The sequence below is a fragment of the Ctenocephalides felis genome, unplaced genomic scaffold, assembly GCF_003426905.1.
Source record: "Ctenocephalides felis isolate EL2017-DRISC unplaced genomic scaffold, ASM342690v1 CF-g0.4_SCAFFOLD_03570, whole genome shotgun sequence".
In the NCBI taxonomy this organism is placed as follows: Eukaryota; Metazoa; Arthropoda; class Insecta; order Siphonaptera; family Pulicidae; genus Ctenocephalides; species Ctenocephalides felis.
In genome coordinates, this window is record NW_020539724.1 from 15634788 (window position 1) to 15661260 (window position 26473).

The 26473-nt window shown below is 28.9% G+C and overlaps 3 protein-coding genes and 1 pseudogene across 3 annotated transcripts in view; 1 reads left to right on the forward strand and 3 right to left on the reverse strand.

Annotated features, from left to right (window-relative positions):
• Nucleotides 1–26473, reverse strand: part of LOC113382731 — a 78889-nt gene that overhangs the window by 49644 nt on the left and 2772 nt on the right. The gene's annotated exons all lie outside the window — the stretch shown is intronic.
• LOC113383439 (phenoloxidase-activating factor 1-like) lies at nt 616–9176 on the forward strand. The gene is made up of 8 exons (XM_026621704.1): nt 616–640; nt 4489–4645; nt 4759–4949; nt 5893–6001; nt 7908–8089; nt 8292–8390; nt 8738–8931; nt 9060–9176. The coding sequence occupies exons 1-8, from the start codon at nt 616–618 to the stop codon at nt 9174–9176; spliced, it is 1074 nt and encodes a 357-aa protein (XP_026477489.1).
• LOC113383440 (protein ABHD11-like) lies at nt 9794–12658 on the reverse strand. Its single transcript, XM_026621706.1, has 5 exons — nt 12407–12658; nt 11276–11449; nt 10847–11076; nt 10537–10668; nt 9794–9941 (listed from the first exon to the last, which is right to left on the reverse strand). Exons 1-5 carry the CDS (start codon nt 12656–12658, stop codon nt 9794–9796), a joined length of 936 nt encoding a protein of 311 aa, XP_026477491.1.
• The window catches only part of LOC113382729, a 55143-nt pseudogene continuing 44203 nt past the window's right edge, over nt 15534–26473 (reverse strand).

Sequence of the window (26473 nt, forward strand, 5' to 3'; positions counted from 1 at the left end):
TTTTTTACTCCCATTGGTTCAAATGCTTCTAAATTGATAAAAAAAATTCTCTGAAAGTTTTAGCTCGAATATTAACTTTAAGATGAAAATAGCACTCTTATGAAAATAACATGGGTAAAATTCCATTTGTTTTTTATAATTTTATAACTTAGCGACAAGTAAATCAAAATTTTGAGAATAAAATTGTATTTGCTTATTTTGATCATAAATAAAAAATTGCAACAAAAACTTGATATATTTCATGAAATTAGTATTTACTCAGGAAGAAGAACCAAGAAACTTTAGTTGGACTGCGGACTATCTTAAAGTTAATCTTTAGAGCTAAAAGTTTCAGAGATTTTTTTATGAATTTGAGTCCCTGGGAGCAAAGTAATTCAAAATTTCCATATTAAGGACCACCGATATATATATATATATATATATATATATATACAAATATGTATAAAAAACATGTATAAATATTCATATTTTTTAAATTTCTACGAAATTCTATCTTTTACTCATATTAGAATTACTCATATACACACATATGTTTTTTTTTAAATAAGTATTATTTATATTTTAAATTTATGATCTAAAAGTTTTTTAAAAAAATATTTATTTAATAGATATCAAATGTCCCATTCTTCAGGAACTATTGGTAAATTAAAAAACATATTCAAACTTCATTCTCAAAATTCATTCGGAAAATGTTGAATTATAAAGGTGAAATGTAAATTGTTTAAATTTTAAATAATTAAACAACTTTATAAATGTATAATATTTTGTTTAACTAAATTATAAACCGTTACCAAAGAAGAGGACATTTTTTATGATCCAAACTTTGAATAAAATAATTGAAAATTTAAATAAATAATTCTTGAAGAAACTTTTAGTCAGAAATTTAAAAACCACAAATAAATTAGTTATCTTTTTCTCGATAACTATTATTATTTATGAGTTTTAAATTTCTAAACTAATCACAAGTTTCTTCAAAAAATAATTTAATTAATTTTTCAAATATTTTATTTAACGAGATATGAAATGTCCCATTCTTCAGGAACTATTGATAAATTAAAAAATATATTCAAAACCTCAAGTTTCATTTAGAAAATGTTATGAATTATAAAAGTTAATCTCTATAAAGGTAATCTCATAAATAAAATCTTTTTATTTTCAATAATTGTATAAACATTTAAATGTATTTTTTTTTATTATATTATGAACAATTCCTAAAGAAGAGGACATCCCTTATCTCCTAAATGTCGATTAAAATAATTGAAAAATTAAATAATTTTTTGGAGAAACTATAGTTTTCAGTAATTAAAAAATCAAGAATTTTAGTCATGAATATAGTTATCCAAAAAATCACTTAAATATATAGTGTAGGGCGGGCACAAAGATCCAATTTGACTTTAAACAATTATATTGTGAAAACCAAACCAATTATATCACAACAAATAACACATATCAAACAAACAACTATCTGGCTATGTTCAGTAAAACTCCCAGCTAATTCATCATTATAGCAATGTATGTATTTTTTTCTGTTTTTCGAAAAATTTATCACCTGGTCCTTTTTACCCCATAGGCGGGGTGAAATGGACGACCAAGGGGCAAACAGGTCAATTTTAATGGCTACATTAATTAACCATTGCAAAATATAAATTACACGGGTATATTTTAAAAAAAAAAACATTGCATGCACCCCGCATATGGGGTCTTTTTTATCCCATATGCGGGGTGAAATGGGACGACCAGGGGGCAAACAGGTCAATTTTAATGGCTACATTAATTAACCATTACAAAATATAAATTACATGGATGCATCTTTTAAAAAAATAACATTGCATATAACCTTGATCTGGTATTTTGTAAAAAATATTCAATAACAAAGTTGTACCAAATATTTATTTAATTTATCTCCTACAAAATAGAAGATTCCTGACATGTGTCGATGTTTTCTTAAAAACGGCTGAACCGATTTTAAAGATTTAAATAAAAGCCAAAGATGTAACCCATTGAGTACTAGAGTATAAAATTATATAAAATATATAACAGGCCATGCCAAAAATCCAAAATCGATTAAAAAAATCCTGAAAATTTATTTTTGCATTTTGAATAAAACCTATAATGGCGATATAGTTCACGGTATAAATGAATATCGTAAAATATTATAAAACTAATACTAGGAAAAATGATGATATCACAATGCTATTGTTTATAATCGCAAACAAGTCAATTTTTTATTACAAAATATAATCCACATTGGAACATTTCCAAAATTTAGATTATTTACACACAGAATGCAGTTGAATGAGTTCATTAAAAATTTGCTGAGCAAATTCTATCATATTGCGTAATAATTTTAATAACAATAATCAAATCTTTGTGGAGCATCTAGTGAAAATAGGTAATGATATCTAACATCTATTTTTGTATGACAATAAAAAAGTAAAAGTGAAAACTCATCCAAAAATTCGCGTTGATCACCTAAATAGATAGAATTCATAAATTGTATGGTAAACGCGAAAATAAAAACGGTCACCTGAATACATAAATGGGTAAACAAATTTATTAAATCAACTGGGTGTAAGCGGCATCGACTCAATCAATGATATTAATTGATTTATTTAATCTGTCGTGGTTTTATGAAAACCATTACAAAATCCGATCGCTCGTATCTTTAGCAATAATTCTTCCAACTTAAACATATAAAATTAATTTATTATTGACCACATAGGTTTTTCGCGTAAATTGTCTCACTAGTCTCATAATTCTGTAATTATTCCGATATGAGCAATTTAATAATGAACTTTCATAACGGCATCTAATTTTATTTAACAATAACTTTTCGAGGCCAATCGAACCTTTGTGATATTTTTCATTCATATCTATACAATGAACAAGGTGAACTGATTTGATAATTTATCATATAATGGATCAGAAATAATAATTTGCAGAGCAATACTTATGCCATTTTTCATATCATAAATGATATGTATGCATGTACAATATAATAAATGCATACTATATATATATATATATATATATATATATATATATATATATATATATATATATATATATATATATATATATAAATATCTCAATATATTTAGAAGAGAAATTAATTCAAAATTATAATAAAAAAAATCCAAATCAGTATAAGACTATGATTTCGGAACATGTCATTAGTTTAAACAATACTTTTAATACGAAGAATCCTATTATTTTACATAAGGAAAAGAATGGTGACCTCAGAAAATTTGCTGAATCTGTATTTATCTTTTTAAACCCCCTTTGCGTTAATGAACGAAATTCTGCTCTTTATATATATACGGGGTGTCCCAGAACTCAACGTCAAGTCGAAACATAGTGATAGTATTGATCGTACACATCATGACAGAAATTAGAAAAAAAATCATCTAGTTTGAAAATTATGAGCTTTTAGGTGCAATCTAGAGCTTTGAGGAAGCTGTTACCAGTTTTCGACTATTGTGGCTAATTTTTATTATTTTTGTTCATTTAAATTTAGAAACTGTAACCATGAATAACATTCCTAGGACCACAGTCAAAAATAAAAACACAATGACCACAAATTTTCTAGAATTTGAACTATTATTAAATCGTGACCTTAAAATTTTCAACATTGGCCGAATTTGAAAGGCCATCTTTCGAAAAAATGTACTAAAGAGCGTTGGCAAGTTTCATCAAAAGTTGGCAAGTTCAATCAAAAGTTGGCACATTTAATCAGAATTGTAATATGGTACAATACTTGTTAGTTTCGTACTAAAAAAAATTAATTAAAAAATAAAAATCTAAAATTAACACAAAAACGCATTCTTATTATAAATCTTCAAATAAACTTCTAAAAAGATGTAAAATATCAAGTGTTAATATCCTATTCTTTGAAGCAAGAAAAACAATAATAAATGAAATTTATTCCTTTATTATATTTATTCCTAACTGTAAATTTAATTTTCTTTTTTCGGTTCCGGAAACTATCTAATAAAACTTTCATGTCAACGTCAATTTCACTTGTAATTTGACAATTAAATAACGTTCTATAGAAATTCATGAATAGATGTGATACTTTCTCTTTGAATGTAATCAAATAAAATAGTTTAGGGTTCATGTACTTTACTGAAAAGAATTTATAATTATGAAATATACTTGGAAAATTTCCAACTTACATGAAATAAATAATTTCAGACATGATGTACTAAGTGAGATAAATTATTTTTCCAATTTTTATCATGATAGTTATTATCAATACTATCAACCTGTTTCGGCTTCACGTTGAGTTCTGGGACACCCTGTATATAATTCATATGTTTGCCCCTCAAATTTTTTGTTCATAGTTTAACAAATAGTTTTAATTCTAAAAACTTGGGGCAGTTGTGTTATTATTTTTGGCTGTAGTTTTCTTATATTATATATTTCATACAGAGGAGTGGTTTAGCTTTAGATGATCCTACTAGTTTTAAGAAATAATTATTGTTTCAGAATCGATATTAATTGATGATTCCACTGACCAATACAGTGATGGTTGGATGCAGTCAAGGGCAAGTGGCACTTGCCCCTTGGGTGGAGTTTGCTCCCGAATAGAAGAATGCCCAAAAGTTGCAGGAATCGTGGCCAACGCTTGTTTGAAAGGAGACAGGTAATTTGAATAATTAATTTAATAATTTACAACATTAGTTAATGACACAATTAACAAAAATTGGTTTCTATCATGTCCAAATTTGACACCAAGTGATTTCTATCTATTTCTAGTTCAATGTTCTGTGGAAACATAGGCCAGCATCCCCTGGTGTGTTGTCCAATAAAGCCTGGACCAAGCACGAAACCTCAGGCCGATACACCAATTATTGAGCCAGAGGTGGATTGTGGAAAAAGTTTAATTTATGGACCCCAATATAATGGATTAGGAGCTTTTCCGTTTGTTGCAAGAATTGGATTCAAAAGTAAACAGTTTTACCATAATGCAGACTTTATAGGATCAACAAAATTACATGATTAAAAACATCAATCAGCTTATCTCAATTCTCTGTAATATCCATTCACCAAAACCTCCATTTTTCAAAATCTGTACCTCTTAAATCTCTATAAATCTACATTCTTTGATATAAAAATTCTTCAAAATCTCAATATTTTAAAATCCCCATTTCTCAAAATATCAATTCTTTGAGTTTTCCACTCTTTCTAATATCCATTCTCCAAAACTTCCATTCCTCAAATTCTCTAGCTATTAATATATCCATTTCTCTAAATCTCCATTCTTTGATGTAACAATTCTTCAAAATATCAATTTTTTGAGATTTTCATTTCTCAAAATCTCCAATACCATCATTCCTCATTTTTTTGAGATCTCCATTCTCCAAAACCAGCATTCCTCAAAATCTTTATTCATTGACCTTAAAATATCCATTCTTTGAAATCATAAATCTTTAAAATCTTAGTTCTTTGAGATTATATTCTTTAAGATATCCATTCTCTAAAACCTCCATTCCTCAAAATCTCTACTGTCTAATATCTCCATTCCTTAAAATCGACCTTCTTTGAGATCTCCATTCTATGAGTGCTCCATTCTTTTAGATCTTCATTTCTCCAAATTTCCATTCTTTAAGATCACCGTTTTTTAGGGTCCCTATTTCTTAAAATCTTCATCATCTTCCCTTCCAAATGCATCATCTAATAGACTATTTTAAATCCATCTAAAAATAAGTGAATTAGACAGCGGTAGTCCCAATCCCAATCAATCAAAGGCGTTCCCCACAAATCATGAATCAACTTCTAGTTCCCACGTTAAATCCTGACGTAATTTAATTATCTATTTATTTACTACTCTCTGCAGCACACATCAGATGACAACATTTATTTAAACTTTTTATTTATTATTATTGGCAGACGTCCAAACTGGAAACACATTATACCCTTGCACCGGGTCAATTCTCTCGAAACGAGTCATACTGACGGCGGCCCACTGCGCGCTGGCGAAAGCGGACGGACACAAACTGTAAGTCGGCCTATTAATTATAATTATTAGTTACATTGTTTATTAAGGAAATATTGTTGACCGATGGCATTTGTGGAAGCTACTAAAGCACTTTCTGTTTATATTGATGATTTATTATGTAATTTGATAATAGACAAGCAAGCAATGTTTGTTGTGATGTTGTGTTCTGCAAGTAGGTGCAGTTGATCTGTTTAAATCTTTATGGTACAACTTTGGATTTCCAACCAGTAGGTTCCAAGTTCGATATATCTTTTGGAAAGCCTGAGATTTTTTTCCGCATCCTTATGGCAGAACTTTGGATTTCCAACCAGTAGGTTCCAAGTTCGATATATCTTTTGGAAAGCCTGAGATTTTTTCCGCATCCTTATAGTAGAACTTTAGATTTCCAACCAGTAGGTACCAAGTTCGATATATCTTTTGGAAAGCCTGAGATTTTTTTCCGCATCCTTATGGTAGAACTTAGGATTTCCAACCAGTAGGTACCAAGTTCGATATATCTTTTGGAAAGCCTAAGATTTTTTTCCGCATCCTTATGGTAGAACTTTGGATTTCCAACCAGTAGGTTCCAAGTTCATTATATCTTTTGGAAAGCCTGAGATTTTTTTCCGCATCCTTATGATAGAACTTTGGATTCCAACCACTAGGTTCCATGTTTGATATCTCTTTTAGAAAGCCTAATTTTTTTCTGCATCCTTATGGTAGAACTTTAGATTTCCAACGAGTAGGTTCCAATTTCGGAATATCTTTTAGAAAGCCTGAGATTTTTTTCCGCATCCTTATAGTAGAACTTTGGATTTCCAACCAGTAGGTTCCAAGTTCAACATATCTTTTGGAAAGCCTGAGATTTTTTCCGCATCCTTATAGTAGAACTTTGGAATTCCAAGCAGTAGGTTCCAAGTTCGATATATCTTTTGGAAAGCCTGAGATTTTTTTCCGCATCCTTATGGTACAACTTTGGATTTCTAGCCAGTAGGTTCAAAGTTCGAAATATCTTTTGGAAAGCCTGAGATTGTTTTCCGCATCCTTATGGTAGAACTTTCGATTTCTAAGCAGTAGGTTCCAAGTTCGTTATATCTTTTGAAAAGCCTGAGATTTTTTTCCGCATCCTTATGATGGAACTTTGAATTCCCAACCAGTAGGTACCAAGTTCGATATATCTTTTGGAAAGCCTGAGATTTTTTTCCGCATACTTATGGTAGAACTTTGGTTTTCCAATCAGTAGGTTCCAAGTTCGATATAGCTTTTGGAAAGCCTGAGATTTTTTTCGGCATCTTTATGGTAGAACATTGGATTTCCAACCAGTAAGTTCCAAGTTCGTTATATATTTTGGAAAGCTTGAGATTTTTTCCGCATCCTTATGGTAGAACTTTGGGTTGCCAACTAGAAGGTTCTAAGTTCGATATATCTTTTGGAAAGCCTGAAGTTAGGCAGTGGTGACATCGATTTTCACTTGGATATATAGTTGGAGATATGTTTTTGAGTCAGATTAGCTGTTCCTGGTGCTTGGTGCAAAAAGTTGGCAGTATTAGAAAATTGGCCAACCTTTGGGTTTCCGTGTGAGCCATGTAGTTAAGAAGTATCATCATAACAGGCTAATAAACACCAAGTTCTTCTGTGAAAAGAACCTTATTGACACTTTGTTAAAGGAGTCTCTGCCTTATTGTCATTTTATTAAAGGACTCTCTGCCTTATTGCCATTTTGTTAAAGGACTCTCTGCCTTATTATTTTGTTAAAGGACACTCTGCCTTATAGTCATTTCGTTAAAGGACTCTCTGCCTTATTGTCATTTTGTTAAAGGACTCTGTGCCTCATTGTCATTTTGTAATTACAAGAGCTCATGTTATCATTAAGGTTTGCTGAGCTAATTTGGATCCATGGAGTTAATAACTTATTTTATTATTACAGGACTTCTGTTAAAATTGGAGATTGGGACACGGCGACAGATCCAGATTGTGCAAATGCCTTCTGTGCCAGAAGAGCAATAAATCATGCAGTGTCACATATCATTGTCCATCCGGGATACCAAAAAGGAATTTACTCCCACGATGTGGCATTGCTGGTGCTGAGGACACCGCTAAATTATTCTGGTAACGATCTTAGTAAAATTTTGGAATAATAAGATTACAACACCTGCAAATTTTCTATCAATAAAAGCGGTTTCGCATATCTAGTATATGTCTGTCAGTAATTATTCCAAAAATAGGATGAACACCATAGAAGAAATTTATCTTTAATCTGTTATTACTTATATTAAGTATTAAATATTAATAAATATTTACATAATTTCAGTGACGGCGCAATCAATCTGTCTCTACGACGATATGACAACAGACCTTGTGAATATTCGAGCATTACTTGTAGGTTGGGGAAAAATGGCAGTTCCAGCAGGTAATTGAAAATTTTATTTGCACAATCAAGTATTGTAATCATTATTTCATATTTTGTAAATAAACTAAACCATAAAAAACAATATGGTTTAAACCATATACGTATAATAAATACTATTGCATCCGGATATTTAAACCATAATCCATAAGACAAACACATAAAATACTTCATATTAACTTTACTGATTTTTTGAAGAATTGAGCTGAATGGTGAATCACTGGTTGGAGAGACAAATATTGACATACAATAATTTCGAGTATGATTGCATGTGTGTGAGTGAATAAATTGGACTAAATAGCTCATATGATGCTGTAAATAGTAATAAAAAATATTATCCTCTCCTATAGTTCACCCGTCCCAGCAACAAAATTTAGCTGTACCAATAATCGAAAATGAACGTTGTAATCGACTATATTCTGGACACGTGGTGATGCCCACAAGAGGAGCCTGGTTATGTGCAGGCGGAGAACCAGGAGGCGACGCCTGCCAAGGATTCGGAGGAGCTCCGTTGGTCTTGAGGCGCGGTCAACGATTTGTACAGGTTAAAAGATAGCTTTAAAACATTTAATAATTAAATTTGCTCACAATAAAAATTGAATCCAGATGGTGCTTCGGAACATAATAAAATATAAATGTTTTATCGCAAAAATGAATTTTACTTTTCACCAGGTTGGCATGATGTCGTTCGGTTCCGACAAATGTGGTGCTGCAGGAGTTGCAAGCGTTTATACAAGAATCGCTTATTATGCAAAGTGGATAAGAGATAATATGCCCATCGACACATAATATGAATTTTACAATTTTTTATATGAATTTCCAAAGATAAGATAAATTAGCATATTATTGAAGTATTATATCTGTAGCACATAATACTTATAGTTAGTACAAAGTGTGTTTCCATTACTTCTCAAGTGCAAAACAAAAACAGTCGAAGTGATAAGATTAAAATTGTAAGATTAATTGGTTAATTAGTTGTAAGAAGTAGAATAAAGTGTTTTTATTATTAATAAAACTGCTTTTGTTATTAACATCAACGTTCTCCACAATTCATAAAAATAGATTTCATATCTACTTTATTTTAACTATAATCAAAAATAGCTATGGAAAAAGACTGGTGTGATTGCATCGGCGGTGTTCACATTTAATTTTAATACAAGTTTTATTTTAGTTACAAATATGTGTGGTTTTTTAAATTTCTCGATTTCGATATTCAATAATTGCAATTATAAGATTTTCATTAATTTAAAAACGCTCTCAAAAACATCTATTTATTTCTAGTATATACTTATTATAAGTACAAACCATATTTATACATACAAAAACTGCATCGCTAGCAGTCAGTTATAAGGTTATTACGAATTTTTATTTTATTTATGACTATTATGTTTTTTTTAAAATGTCGATTAATTACTTAAAGTTTCGTTGAGAAATTGTGTGATGACGTTCACAAATTCTTTCGGATTTTCGACCAGGAGCAAATGACTGGCGCTCTGTAAGATCTGCATTTCCGCCCGAGGAAACATTTTTCGGATATCAGGTAAGTCCGATTCTCTAATGGAAAAAGACAGATTTAACAGAATGTTAAATCTAATAAAATCTAATAATTTATATATTTTTATTAGTTTTTTTCCAACTATGAGCGTTGCCAACTATTTCGAATTCGACTTATTTCATATTCCCTTTTAAGTTATTACTATTGACAACTAAGTATATGCAGATTTTTGTTAAAAAATAAAAAAAACAAAATTTTCATAGAACTTAATAACTTGCTCCCTAATGTCCATTTCGATCAATTACTTTTTGTCATCTTTCAAGTAAACATCATCGTCCCACTTTCATAAAACTTCTGGTTTTTATTAGCGAAAAACTGAAACATTGTTTACCATTCAAAGATCGAAACAAAAAGTGACCAGAAAGTACAAGGTTAGGACTATATGGTGGATATGGCAAAACATCCCAATCAAACACCAATAATTTTTGCCCGGTTGACAAAAATGTGTAATAATAATAACGGAATAAATAATCGTTCCGAATTTACGAGTCCTTTCAAAAAAAATTTCTGGAAAAACCGTAGGTCTAAGTTTTTTAATATAACCCATAACATCAGAATTGCAAAGTGGCCTAATATAATATTTGTTTCACTTACTTGAGAAACTCCGATCTCTGTCCGCCCAAAAATAAGCAAGGACCTGGATATTGCAATTGAAAGGCTTTATGTGGAAATTTTTCAACCTTTGATTGACCAAGAGTTTCTAAATTTAACCTCCATTTAATTTTCCTGTAATAAAAATAATAATTAGAGAATAATAACATTGACATAATGTCTGTAAAATTCAGCAAAATCAAAAAGTCAATTTAAGAAACAAGCTAGAACAACTTTTAACACGTTGTATAAAGCTTTTTGTTTCCATTTCAAATTAAATACATATGGATGATCTGAATTTTATGATTCTTACCCATCATCATCTTTATATAAATTCTGCATCAGAAAATCCAGAGTCGGTTTGTCTTTTATTTTGCTGGCCAACTCTTCATAAACTCTTCGTTTGACCTTTTGTAAATTTTTCTCGGTTGCCTCAAGTTTAGAATTTTTTAGAATTGGTAAAATCTGGTGCATCAGTCTTTGAGGTAAGATGTGAGTTCGTGGTGAAATTTCAACCACGATCAAACCAGACACCAATTCCGGCTGGAATGAGGGAAATATGAAAAGCAGTATTTGTTGGAATTGGGAAATAAAAAATTTGATGGATATTTGTCATCAAACTTTGCATTCAGTGCTAATTTGAGTTTGGGAAAGCTTTGTTATAGCAAGATGTAATCATTTTTGGTTAAATTTATTAAAAGAAATATTCCATTTATATTTATTGAATGTAAAGTTTACTTACATATAATAGAGCTAAGAACATCATGGTGCTTCCTCCCAAACTGTGACCTAATAGAACAGGTTTATTCAATTGCAATATCCTAATCATCTGATAGACATCTTCTACCATCAACTTTTGACTGTGATGAGTTGTTCTAGGAGACATACCATGGTTTCTGTTGTCCAGAAGGATGATCTGAAATATAAAGTCAAAATTAGTAAAAGATAATTAGTTCTATAAAAATTTATGCAAGCTAGTCGATTATCATCAAAGACAAAAAACAAAAATAATCTAGCAGATATTTCAAAATAACTGAAGACCTTGATCATTTGCTTAATAATATCAAGAGCACAGATGATATGAATTTAAACTAGATGTAAGACAAGTTACTAAAACTTCCTGATATGTTTAAAAAATCAAAATCGAATTAATCAGTAAAAATTATTTAACAAATTTAATATATCTTTAACAATCTTTATAATTAAACCACTATTCGCTAAACCTACAATATAATATTTTAGTATGTTTGTTTACAATTAGCTCTATTCTTTACTGATGCCTTTCAAACAGTTTTTGAATTTTCAAAAGTTGGTTCAGGAATTTTGTTTAAAACGTCGACGAACAATCCTGCATTTATCTACCAATTGCAAAGAAACTGCTCTGCTGACCGTTGCACGAAACTAATCTACGCCAGTTGTAATCGAATTTCATCAAATCCGTAGACCTTTGATTATTTCATAAAAATAAAACGGCCGAAACTTTGTTTAAAAATCCGTGGATAGATAAATAGATCTTAGACAGATATCTTTCAATATTTCATAAAAATAAAACGGCCAAAGCTTTGTTTAAAAATGGCTTTTATATTTTTAAAATCGGTACAGCCATTTGTCGACGAAAGGTCAATTGATGTTTTGCATACATATATACACATGGTATTTCTAAATTTAGATTCAAACGATTCGGAATGACTTGAAACGCCAAGAAAACATTATGTAGCAAATCGGATTTGCTAGGAAAAACATAAACCTCTTTCGGGGAGTTAAAACATTCTCAAACCTATCATTTTTTTTTACATAATTGAATTATATCCAAAATTAAATGTTACAGGTTCATTTTCAATTAATAATCCTTTATCTTTATGTTGTATTTTACCTTTCTGGCATGATTCATTCCATTATGAATCTGCTTAGAAATTTGCCTCCAGTTCTGTTTAGAACCCATCAGTCCGTGCAGGATTAACAAAGGTGGCCCAAGAGGTTCCGTCAAGCTTCTCGGTTCCAGAGTATTATGCGACAGCATGACTGCACCAGGAGCAGGTTTTTGCGTAGATTGATACCTAATATCGCCCTTACACCAAACATTTCTAATGGTTTGCTTGATGTTCTTAATTTTAGAAAAAATCATCGTGAGAAAGTGACAATTATCAAAAATATTTTTAAAATATAAAACAGTAGAATGTAGATTTTCAAACTTGTTTGGATAGTTGATACTTATGGTGGACATTTGTTCCATAGACCTTATACTACATATAGTGTAAAGTCTATGATTTTCCCATCCACTGCTTCTTGTGAGGCTACTGAAAAATAAGAATATGAAGTGAGTATTAATATTAAATTTTAAAATAATTTCAATAGCATATCCAAGAAATAAAAAATATTTGCATACTACTTACAGCAGATGGTCTTAGTATGTACAGATACTATTCTCCTGTATATAGTGAAACAAACCAGAATGAAAGAATTATAAAATCAGGACTACATACAATTTCTTCTTTTTATTTTCAAAAAATGCAGCACACTTTCACATATTATAACTGCTTTAAACACATCAAAATTGATCATGGTTTCTTCTTTTGCACATGAAATGCATGAAACTATTGTGATAAATGTTGTAAATCAAATAAATATATACTTAGTCACTGCAAAGACGGTGAAGGTCAGAACTCTAATGATATTGCAATGGCTTAAATATCATTTATTGGGATCTTCTTCTTCAGCTTCCTAGAAACTGGTGTTTCAAGAAGTGTGTGATTATAGCATTCGAATAATCTTCAATCTTCTGGAAGTGATGTGGACTGTTGAATCTTGAAACACTCTATACAGAGTCTATTTTAAGGTCTTATTGCTGACAAACTGAATGCACTGATAGACTTATCTTTAAGTCCTCAATAACCTTCTGTGCCTAGTATTCGAAAATATCTAGATGACTTTGCAGATTCTTTGCTCTGTAGGTGAAGCAATGGATCAGCATTTGTAGATCCTAATCTTATTCTTTTGTAGAAAGAATTGCAATATGGTCAGCGAATGTTGCTATTACGGCAGTGATATTGAAAAGTCACTGGTGAAGAGAATATACAGAAACAGGTCCAAAGCACTGCCCTATAGAGTTTCTCATTTTCAAGAAGAAGATATTATTTATTCTTTCATTTATAATCAAAAATAAGAATAAACAATTTATCCTAGCTAAGAGCCATTGTGATCCAATATACTTTTACTTACATATGTATACAGGCACAAATAAATAATTAGAAAAATCGAAATTTAAGTAGTAGTCACTCCATTGAGTGATTTTTTCATTTAGACATGGTTTACTGACCTTATTCTCTAGCTTAGCCTTCATTACATTTGATATTGAGTATATTTTGCAAACACAATTTCTTCATTAATTTCTTTTTGTGATTTATGACTTGATTTTCACCAACTGATATGCGCAGCAAATTATAATCCATCAAGATAAATGTATAGGCAACAGTCTTTAAGCCTCCTGGAGTGCGTTTCTTCAGACTACTTCGTTGTGATGGAAATTTTCATTAATTTATTACAAAATCTCTTCGCTCAATTTCTAATCTCTTAAAATAAGCATCAGTTGTTTGACAAGTTAAATGGGATGAGATTCCAGCTTCTGGTAGCAAACAAGACTACTGCCACAACTTATGTAATAGTATATTTAAATAATCACAAATAATAAGTGATAATATTTGAAAAAAAAATTCTATCACTCAGATTTGCTTCACTGTATCAGATTAGAAGTAAAAAACACAATCACCAAATATATAGCACAGTAATCATGAAAGATAGGAAAGACAAGGAAAGTGTATTAGGATAGAAATCACTTCATTGACTGATTTGCCTGTCGAGACATCAGAAGGAAATTGTACATTTCTGATGCTAATAAAATAATTATGTACAATAAAATATTTCATTGATAAATCAACATTAACAATGTTCATAAATCTAATCAGCCAATGAAGAATTAAATAGAAGGAAAATATTTTTTTTTAGATAAAATTAAATTTTACTCATTATTAAATAATATTCATACAATATTTACAATCCAATATATAATATCAAATATATAGTAATATTTTCAAAACTAGATATATAAAAATAAACACGTTTAACAGTTCAAGTCATAGAAATGGTTAGTAAAATATGAATTACTATGAGAAAAAATACACACAGTGAATATAATAAATATCAACGAAAACACTAGTTGAGAGATATATACCTTATTTCTAAAGGATAATCTTATGATTACATAAAACTTAGATATATTGGCACCTACAGGGTAAGCCATCAATGTTCATATTTAATAAAATTTATCTACATAAAATAAAACATTCATCTTCGATATAAAAAAAACTAAACACCGTGTCTTTTTATAAATAATTTTCTATGTGTAATTTCAATGCAATGCTTTCAATACATGTGAGTAATTTACAGACTATTCTTAAATCAATAGTAACGAACGAATGCAAAATATTTTGCAACATTACGTTTCATATAGTATCGAATTTAAAATATAATTTTATGTTTCTATTACTTGAATATGATATTTATTAATTTCTATCACATTGAAACCAATTATCTAAGAATATACGATATTCATTAATAATGGCACAAATTAATACTCTGGCTGATGGCCATCATTGCTTAAATACTGATTTTAATATTCATATTCGATCATTTCTTGAAGCATTTTAATGAGCAATAAATTATTGATCTTTGTCTTCTACGAAAATGAAATAATTATCGCTATTCATAGTTATACTATTGTATATAGTTTATAAGTACGTTTTTCTCACTACAGTTTATATCTTAGATAATAAGGGAAGGATGTGATCTACACCTAAACTAAAAAGAAGTATTTTGTTATGAGTTTATATACAATCAGATGCATTTGTAATAAGCTAGTCTAAATATACTATATGAAATTTTTAATTTCCGATATCACAAAAGAAATTATACCAAATCCAACATAAAAGTTTTCGTTTTCGGGTTCGTATTGTAGATAAAATTTGTTTTGTTTATTATAATTATATTGAGTACGCTGCCTTTAAAACTAAACTATTTCTCATTATATATTTAGGGATTGACTGCTTTCATTCTTAGCATTCTAATATAATTCATATAAATTTTTATGTTGAGATTAAAGAAAACAACTTAGAATTCGCGCGGTATATTCTCAGAGCGGATTTTGTAACACTCCCAAAACCCAAATTTTTAAATCTCTTCATCCGTGATCAGAAAAAAAAACAGAATTTAATGTGCAATCAAAAATTGCAAGTTTGTTTTGATATTATAAATTCTAACATATCAACAAACTGCTTGCCTTTTTGTCTGTGTTCAAAACTAATGTCAAACACATTCAACAATTAACTGATCATTAAAATTTACCTCAAACTCTCCAGCTATTAATAATCATGGTATATTTTAAAATATATATTTTTATGTTGAATTTGGACAAACATTAGGAGATAATCCTTGCTCCAGGCCTAATTTCCCAGATGTAATGTCAACAGCAACAGTCTCACTTATAGATTGTATATTTAAAGATTTCTGAGTGTCATCCAGGCTGGCAAAGCTGGTGTCTTTTGAAGCAATTATGTTGAGAGAGGATACCTTTGCTCGCTGATAAGCAGAGACAGTGTTCAATCCAAGGAATCTGAAATTAAACATTTATTAAGAACTGATGATTCTGGATAAAAATGCCTGAAATGAATACCAGATAAAGAAATTCATAAATTTTATAATATAAATTTAAGTTGCACCTACAAAAAAAAAATCTGTTTATTTACTTCACTTACCTAACACAAACATAGATTATTATAAGTGCAAATCCTGCACTTAACACTCGAACTATAGGATCTTCAAATAATTGCACAGTAACCCAAGCTCCGGCAGCAGCCAAACACATTAAAGTAACTAAAGATAAAGTTTGAGCCCAATGCTGGGGCGTAAAACCGCGTTCCCAGTCCAATCTGAAAATTAATAAAAAAAATCATTACAATAAAGGAAAATTGTACATTTTGCAATCAATTTTTTAAAATTACCTGTCTGACTTTTCCACTTCATACGGATGTCCGCACACTTTGCATTTGAGACTATCAGCTGAAGAATTGCTCTGAAGAAAAAGTAATTTAACTCAATAAAATTATATTGGACAATATATTAATTTCAACAATAATTTACAAATGATTAGTTGCATAAACTAAAAAATGTAGTTCACAAAATAATGATCACTATTTCCTATTTACTATTTCATTTACCTTAGAGTACAAAATAATGATTGGCACAAAATAATGATCACTATTTTCTATTTCCTATTTACTATTTCATTTACCTTAGAGCTGGCTTCGACCAGCCATCTCCGCAAGCAGTCATGGTGAACTGAGCTAACGTCACCTGAACATTTGCAAGGTCGAATTAATGGGTCTGGACGATCTCTGTCGTAGCAAATCCAACAGTCCTCTCCTCCACCGTTTAGGAAAGCTTCGTCTTCATCAGTTGTGGTGACCTGCAGAACAGAAATATTAAGTATAATAATATATTTCTTATCTATTATCTTAAAAGACATCTAAAAAATTGCAATGTTGAGGTTTACCTTCTCGCCTTTTTCGGCAACGGATCCTCCTCTGTTAGATGATAATTCTGCTGGATCGACCTGTCGACTTAGAAGTCGTCTTGGGTTTAGGATCCACAACTGCTCAGGAGCCATACAATTCCAAAGAACACAGGGAAACCATAAAGCTACGCCGATCTCCACCAAGCGAAATGCGATATCGTGCCAATTGCGAGAATACACAGGTACTCTGCAAAAAATAAAGAAAATATTATCTTAAAACAATCAGTTTTACCAAATCTTTGATACAAATGCAAATTTAGTAGCAACTTCCTGCAGCATTGCCTGATGCATTTATTGCATCTTCTTCATTACTCACTTTTTCTTCCATATATCTCCAACAGTTTCGGAAAACAAAAATCCAACAATAATAATGAGCATAAACGCCTGACTCAGCAATCCCAATCGCGACTGATGCAGTTGCGAAATGTTTACAGTATGTTGCCAATGCTGTATACCATTTGGCCCTCCTGGTGACCTGTTGGATGGTCCAGCTTCAGAGCTGGTGCCTTGCAACGGTTGCAACTGCTCATTGGATGGTCCTGGTTCTGAAATTGACCGGTGTCTTTGTTGCTGTGGAGCTATGGGAGCATTTATGCATCCTAGTGATTCTGGTATGAATCCACCACGAACCTGGGGAAAAGGATAAATGGTAAATGATTGATCGAATTTGGAAAATATGGTAATTAATTAATTACTAATAATATATTTTTTCATCAATATACAATGAAAACATAATTTAATTTAGTAACAATTTTTAGACCAGATTCTGGTTCATTTATAATATGAGGAGAATAAAAATGTAGGAAAATATTAGGGAATTTTTAGCATATATTAGCATAATTCATTAAATCAATGTTCTCAGATACTTATGACTATCATTAACTAGATAAAATCCTAGTAAGATGTTAAATAATTGTACTGGATGAAATTGTAGAAAAGTTACAAATAAATCTTTATAAAAATATTGACAAATCTTGTAAAAATGTTATTTATTTTCAATTATCCATTACCCACCTTAAAGTAAACTTCAACTCCGTATATTAAGAAAAATACTACCACGATAAATAGCAGTACTGCATAACATCCATTGAAAACATGAGTGTAAAAACTTCGATCTTCTACAGAAGTCTCTGCAAATTGAGTGGTCACCACCTAAAATTAAATCATTTTAGAATTTATTTTGTATATATTAAAATCTATATATTATTTTCTATTTATTTGTTCGGATAATATTTGTATATGATATACTGGCATTCAAGTTGGAGTTGAATGTATTACAAATCTGGTACGAGACGGTGCACTAATATTTGAACTTGATGTATGACGTCCGATATCTAATTTTTATGTCTGAAATATTTTTTTTCAATACAATAGTAAAATGATGAATCATAGGTAAACTTAAAATTTAAGTCACGATATTAAAATATGATATTTTTAAAGACATTTATTCGGTAAGATTTATTTTATAACAAATACTAACGTAAAGGAAACTAAAACGTAGTACATCTATTATATTAAATGCTGAAGAATTAATTGTCGAAATACATTTAGCAAAATATAATAAAAATATTTTTATTTTTTTTAATTTAGTTAGAAGTTTCATAGCTGAAATTTTATTTTTTCTTAGAAATTAGCTTATAATTAGTACAGAAAAGACCAAATAGATTTACCAATTTAAGAAATATCCCTATATAGTCAAGCGCAGCATATTTATTTTAGGCTAAAATTATAGTTAGAATGGAGAAAAATAATCTTAGAATTAGAATGCAGTATTTTTTTAAATTTGCCGATGAGTGCTTTTAAATAGAAACTATTTATCATTCTCATAGGCGCCAATTTACTAAAACTCAAATTTCGATTACAATAAGAATTAGCTATAATAATTTTTTACATAAAAGTATAAAATATACGAATATAATATTTTTTTATAATTACCTCTGCAACTAGAAGACTGTAAGAAACCAAATTGAAAGTCAAAAATCCTAGGAAAGATTTTGACAAAAACTGTGGTTTCTCCCACCGAATATCCCTGAGATGGAATATCTGAAACAATATTAAAAGAATTGTTAATAATAATTAATGAATAAAACATATTTTATAACCTTAATCCTAATATTGCAATAACATTCACTTCACAAATAATGTAGAAAATATAATAAATAGCAAAGGTAGAAATGAAAAATGTATGATTCAAATAAAATATGTGTACGCTGAAATGAATCTTTACTAACTACAGAAATTTAAAAATTTAATTGAAGAACAAAATATTCGAATAAAATGTCAACAATCTTGGAACAAAGCACTTGGATCAATTATATGTCTATCAGAAGTAATGTTAGTTGGCATCTGAAAGTAGTAGGTACATATATAATTAAAAGTTTGATCTTGAAAATAATTAAAATGATTTTTTTCACGTCTCTCTAGTATATCAATCTCTATATAAAAACATCAATACCTTTCATAAAAAATTAATACAGTTAACAGTGAGAACAAATAAAACGCTTTGTACTGTTACAATTTAATGAGAATACTAACTACAGATAACATTTAGATGTTACCCGTTGTTGAAAATATAACTATTGATTTCAAATGGTTTATAAAGTATGTGAGAAAACAACAAGAGAGCATTAAATGAGTTTTATTATCCCAGTTTATATTAAAACATAAGGTGTTCATAAAGTTCTCAAACAGGTAAATTGCAACGAAAAACGGCAGTGTTCCCATGTACCCCATAAGTTTTCTATAAAAAAATGAAAATTATATTTTTTATTTCTTTATATCGATACTCTTAACTATTTCAACTTACTTAAACGAAAGTATTCTTTTAAATTCAATTATCTGTATTGTACTTTTTCACCAAATTATGACCATAAGAATAATTGATTAAGGTAGAAATGCTAATTTGTAAATTATAGCCATATTTAAAAAAAGGTAGAGAATAAGTTATTAATGAAAAATAAATACTAAATTTTTATATTTTTTTTTCTAAATTTTAAAAGAGAGCAATTGCATTTCATGTAGTATGTCCTTTATGAAATATTTGTAGCATCCTATATTCTAATTTAAATTTGTAAATTACTTTTGGATTTTTTTTTGCTAAATTGACTTAAAAGTATCTTTAAAAAAATTGTTTTTATTTAATTCATGATATAATTCCATTCACGTAAATACACGTGTTTTATGCAAATAAATTAAAATGCCAAACGCATCTTTATAACTGATTCTACACGCACGTGTTAAATAATGAGTAAAAACAAGTTTCAATTTACGTTATTTGTAACAAAAAAGCGACAACATATGGAATTCTATAGTAAAACATTCATTTTATATGCAATGATAATAAATCATTAATACTGTAAACAATAATTTCCATTGTTTAATAAGGAATCCATTTAACTTACAAAACATTATGTAATGACACACTTTTGACGACACACAAGTGACGTTATTATTTTATATTTTTGTAAAAAAAGTAAACGATTTATTAGTAGCAAAAATCTTATAAATAGTGCTATTTACTTGAATTTTATTTTGAAATTAAATGTAAAATATATAAACAGTCTCTTCGAAGCAATGATTTCCAACGCGGTCTATATTGACCTGCAGAAGGATATGAAAACTTTTAAGAAGCCTGGGTCTAAAAACTCAGGGTCCAAGAAATGAAAATCCACGATATGTTAATAATTTAATATTAAACATTGAAATTAATCTTTCCATTAAAATCATTTATTTATGCTTACTTTTTTTAAATCAATTAATAAATGTATATATAGGTGCATTTTAATTATTTATATTTCACTAATATTATTAGAAGTTTACATTTATATTTAAATGTGAATATAGTGACTATATGAATGTTTAAATGAAAAATTTATATAGTCACTATAGTTAGAAATTTACATAAAATTAGTATTAGGTAAGTAGAGTCTATCCCAAGGTGGAAATCATGGCAGGGGCCCACGATACAAAAAAGTTTGGGAACCTTTAGTATTTCAAGTCTAAAGAATATTTATATTTGCCCAAAATGAATAAATTGCGTCAAAAAAAATTATTTTTAAAACCGTGTTAAATCGAAAACGTGTAAAACGAGCGATAGGTGATTAGAAATTCTATAATCATTTTATGAAATAAATAATTTTACAATTACAATTACTTATTTTATTATTCGTTATAGCACAGATATACACGATAATTTGTAAACTGGACTTGTAAGTATTTTTATGGAACTTTCTTCGGCGATAAATATCTTGGTCTTATAGAACTTACTGAAATATTACGGCCTCACGACAAGTAGTTTAATTTTAAAAATTCATCAAAGTTTGAGAAAATGAGTAGTTTTTTTAACGTTTGTTAAAATTAAAACTAGACAATTTACTTGGTATAACGATAGAGTACTTGGTCTCAATGAACATACTAAACCATTAAAGTCCTACGGAAACTGGTTCAATTATAAAATTTATCGATTTTTGAAAATTTGCTTTTAGAAAATACTTCGTGTTCGATCGTTTTCAATTATGTGTAATAGATCCACTCGGAATACTTTCAATCACTCATAAATTGATTTATTTTTCATTGATTAAGTCGATTATTCACACATATCGGGAAGTTCATGTAACTTGGTTTCAATTTTGTTCCAAAATGATATGATAGTATTATAAATCCACACTCATAAGTTCTTGCATTTTGTTCTCACTTTTTAATAATTTATCGATAGTACTCGTTATAGTACAGATATACATGATAATTTATAAACTGGATTTATGAGTATTTTCAATTTTGCTTCAAAATGCTCAAAAACTTTTTATAAAACCACACTATAATAAATTCTTAAATTTTGTTCATTCACGACCTGTTAATTCCGACGTCGAAATTATTGAACAAACTGCAAATAATTTCGAAAGACAGTGAATTGTGTAAAATGTGTTATAATATCTATAAGGGGGCATCCATTAATCACGTGAGCGATTTATAGATTTTCGGACCTCCGCCCTTGTGATACCTAAAATCACCCCCCTTCCCCAACACGTGTAGAAATAATCGTACAATTTTTTTTTAATTTAGACTTTTTTTAAATTGAGATAAAAAATAAATACACGTGATTTCTAACTAGAGCCCCTCCTTCCTATTTGATATTTCGTGATTTTTGCTTGCTACACCCCCTCCGCCTTTAAGACTCACGTGATTAATAGATAAAGCCCCCTAACGAGTTGATCTATTTTTTCGCAAATAATTCACGATCTAGGACAATTGTTTTATCAAATGGTCGATAATTGCTATATCTTTATTATGACTACATTGTGTACAGAGTGTGGCTAGATATTAATTCAAGTGCACATGTACTTGTTCGTAAGTACTTACTCATATCTTCGAAGCTACGCAGATTGTAGCGTGGGTATTCATGACGCTATTTCATTACGAATTTATTGATCGAACAAAGCAAACAAATTTCTGTTATCTGTTTTTATATACACGTATCACAAAAATTGTAATTGAAGTCTATGTACTAAAGCCGAAATACAAAAAAAAAACGTGGACGTAAGTACATTTTGGCGTGACCATGTTTTGAAAGTTTGACCACGATCTGAACGCTACAATTTTTTTTACAACGTATAATGAACTTTGGTTGTAAAAAACTTACGCACAGTATTGTCTTACATAAACTCATTAATCGAAGACCTAATGAAAGGATCAATATTTTAAAAATATAAAAAATAGCATTATGTAGGTTGTGCCAGGTTACAGTAGTGACAGTCGTCATAACAGTTGAACTATATTGATTCTGTGATAGGGTCCAAAGGGTGAAAGATGAAGTATGTTTGTTCGAGCAAGTTTCCATTATTGCATTGAGTCAGCGCCCTACATTAACATGGTCTCTAGACAGCATTGCTTTTATAGAGCCAAAAGTTCTTTCGTTCGATTTCTTTAATTAACTTAAATAATTGTTACTTGTATACAGATAGATCACTTTGTTTGTTACTATGATGTAAGTTGAACATTAGTAGTTAATTACCAGCAATTCGTTTTTGCTTAGATAAGTTAGCCCAGTCATAATGATGATTTGTTTATAAAATGTGCGTTGGGTACGGTTGTGACAAATTTTGGGGTATGTTGTAACAAAATACGCAAGAGAAAAGGTAAGAAGAATTCAATACAAGAAAACAAAAGATGTCACAAAGATTTCTTGATTAAAAAATATTGTTTTGTTATATATAGGTTAGCTATTTCGATAGTTTGTTACAAAAAGTTCAAACTATCTTATAAAATCTGGGAATTTAAAAAAAAAAAATTCATAGACAAATCTTTTAAAACATTTAAGAAAATATCATCTACAAAAATTTTCTGCGCATTAGATTAATGAATTTGCGTCGATTATTTTGGCATTGTTATAATACTATGATTGACGTAGTATTCGACATAAATATTATTAATAACAAATCTTGATAACAGATGCAAATACAATACATTTTATATTATGCGCCTTATTTAATTCAGCACAGTTATCAAAGTAATTTTTAAAAACAACATTTAACCATATCGAAAATTCAGCGACAATCGCTTTTCACCAATTATATTTATCAAGTGCAAACTTTTAATTACGTACAATTATTAACAGGAGCCATTGATCCAGTTTTTAAACTGGTTTTTATTTACATATGATAAGGTGGCGACAAATATATGTATTTTCGCAGAAAAATATAAATTTCATCTAATCTAAAATCAGGATATAATCAATCTCTGCAAAATGATCAAAATATGTCATCGAGACGGTTTTAGAATTCGAACCCGGCCTATATGTGAACGGAAAGTTCCAATTTAAAAGATGGATAAGAAAAAATATAATTTAAGCTTTCTGGAATTGATAACGAATCACAGTTTTCTACTTTCTTTGTTTCACCTATTTTTTTCGTAAAAACATGGCTAATCCATATTTTTTAGTGGAACCTTCTCATTTTCTTCACTATTCATCAGAATTATCATTTGCATGATTTTCTGAATGAAAAATCATGAGTTAATTCTAAACAAAATGATATTTGTTCGGTACTATTACTCGAGTTTAAAGAACCAGCACAATAGCTTACAGAAATTTTCTGATTGCCATTTAATTATTGTTAAATAAAAATCTCTCTTTGGATAAGTTGGCACTTAATAAAAACATTCATAAAAATTCCATTTGACTTCTTAGTTTAAAATTTCCTATATTACAAACATCAATGTGTGAACTGTGAATTCTTAATATAATATATTTTGGAGAGCTTTTGCATACCATTACTATGAATCACAAAATTCAAAAACATTTTTTTGGGATGGGATCAACTTCAAAAAAACAAATTTTACGTGGGCGGCATACAAACTGTTTTGAATTTTTAATGTGGTTACAACAAAGACAAAAACCAACACTTTTATCAACAAATTCGATAAGTGGCAAAAAGCAAGATAAAAACGATACAAATATTCTTCATTTTACATATAACTACTATAATATCACTCATCAAAAAATCAGTAATTTAATATTTGTTCTAATGCATAATTTTACATGTGACTTCTATAATATCACTAATCAACAATCAATATTCAATAATACTTTTCTAAGCATAATTTTACATATACCTACTGTAATATATCACTCATTAAAAAATCAATAATTTAACGTATTCTTACTAAATATTACTAATAAAAAATCCAAGTATTACTGAAGTCAGTAATACATACATAGATTTTTGAACTGGGAAATTAGTGGTAATACTACTTCCACAGAATTTCAATCCAAAATTTTGTAAAAAAAATATCACAAAAACATTTTCCTACAATAAAATTATTTTATGTCTTTGTTTAGGTTTAGAGTAAAAATTGACTAATTGAGGTAGATCAATATTTGTCACAATTTGTTATATTAGTATTTATATGAAACTCTCAGCGAGTTCATTCTAGAAGTGCTTAGATACAATTTCTTTTCAGAAAACACTTGAAAATTATAAAACTACTCCATATTACAAATTAACATTGATTAAACTACCTAATAACCATTGTACAATTATAGTAAAAAGATTAACATATAAATTCCCTTAACATCTAAAAATAAAATACATTGTTAATACTCGAGTATTAGCTTTTAAATGTTTTTTAAATATAAATAAAGCATTAACAACAGCTTTTTTTGCACAAATTGCACAGAAAACCATAAACTTGAACATAATTTCTTAATAAGTTCCATTAGTGGATTACAAAGAAATGCTATTACAGATGAACCGCCGTTTTTACCTTGGTGCGAATGTTTATAGAACAATTGAGACATTCAATAAATTTATGGACCTCATGGGCTTTGATATTTTTATTATTATTTGATATTATATTATTGTTTTGTATAATTATAAAAATTAAAATAAAAAGTTCTTTTGCACTATAAAATAGAATTTGATTTTAAAAATATCAAAATTGAATAAAAAAGCAGGACGATATGCTATATATATCGGAGTAGAATTGTATATAAACTAAGCGTTCATAGACTATATATATAGTTCATTGATCAAATTGTAGTAATATTATTTTTTATTAAACATACTAAAATTTATGACTAATAATTCAAACGTACTTATTAATAAAAAGTTAAGAAGTCAATATGGTCTATATTACATGCGTTGTAATTAATACACATTGTAATATGATTTACAATTATCAATAAAATCGATGGAAAAATGCTATCAATTTTCATACTATATGAAGTGGCAATATAAAAGGAAAAGAAAAAATCATAACAATAAGAATAATGTTAGTGCTCTAACAGTAAGTGGTTTAAAGTTCATCATAATTACAAATAAGGTTCTGATAATACTCTTGACAAAATGATAGGAAATTCTATGTATATACAAGTGTGTTAACTATTTAGTTTTGCAAAATATTTGGTCGTTATTTTAAGCTAATATATTTAAAAACTGCTGATATAATAATGACCATATTGTTATATTAAATATAACTATCACAAACTGAGTTCTAATAGCACATTACACACACCTAATAAAAATTTACTATAAAGTTGATCAATTATTAATCTGCAAAAATTGTTTATAAATATTTGTAAATTCTTGTGAAATATGTAAAATAAAATATAACTTAAATCCAATGATAAGTAATAATTGCTATTTATTCGAATAAAAAGAGGTTAAGTCAAAGGTAATAAAATAGACAATAGAGAATTTTATACCGTACTGCTAATATAGCATTACTATTGTAATATAATGTAACTAAATTCACCAAAGACAATATTCATCAAAAACAATATTCATCAAAAACATTATTCATCCAAGACAATATTCATCG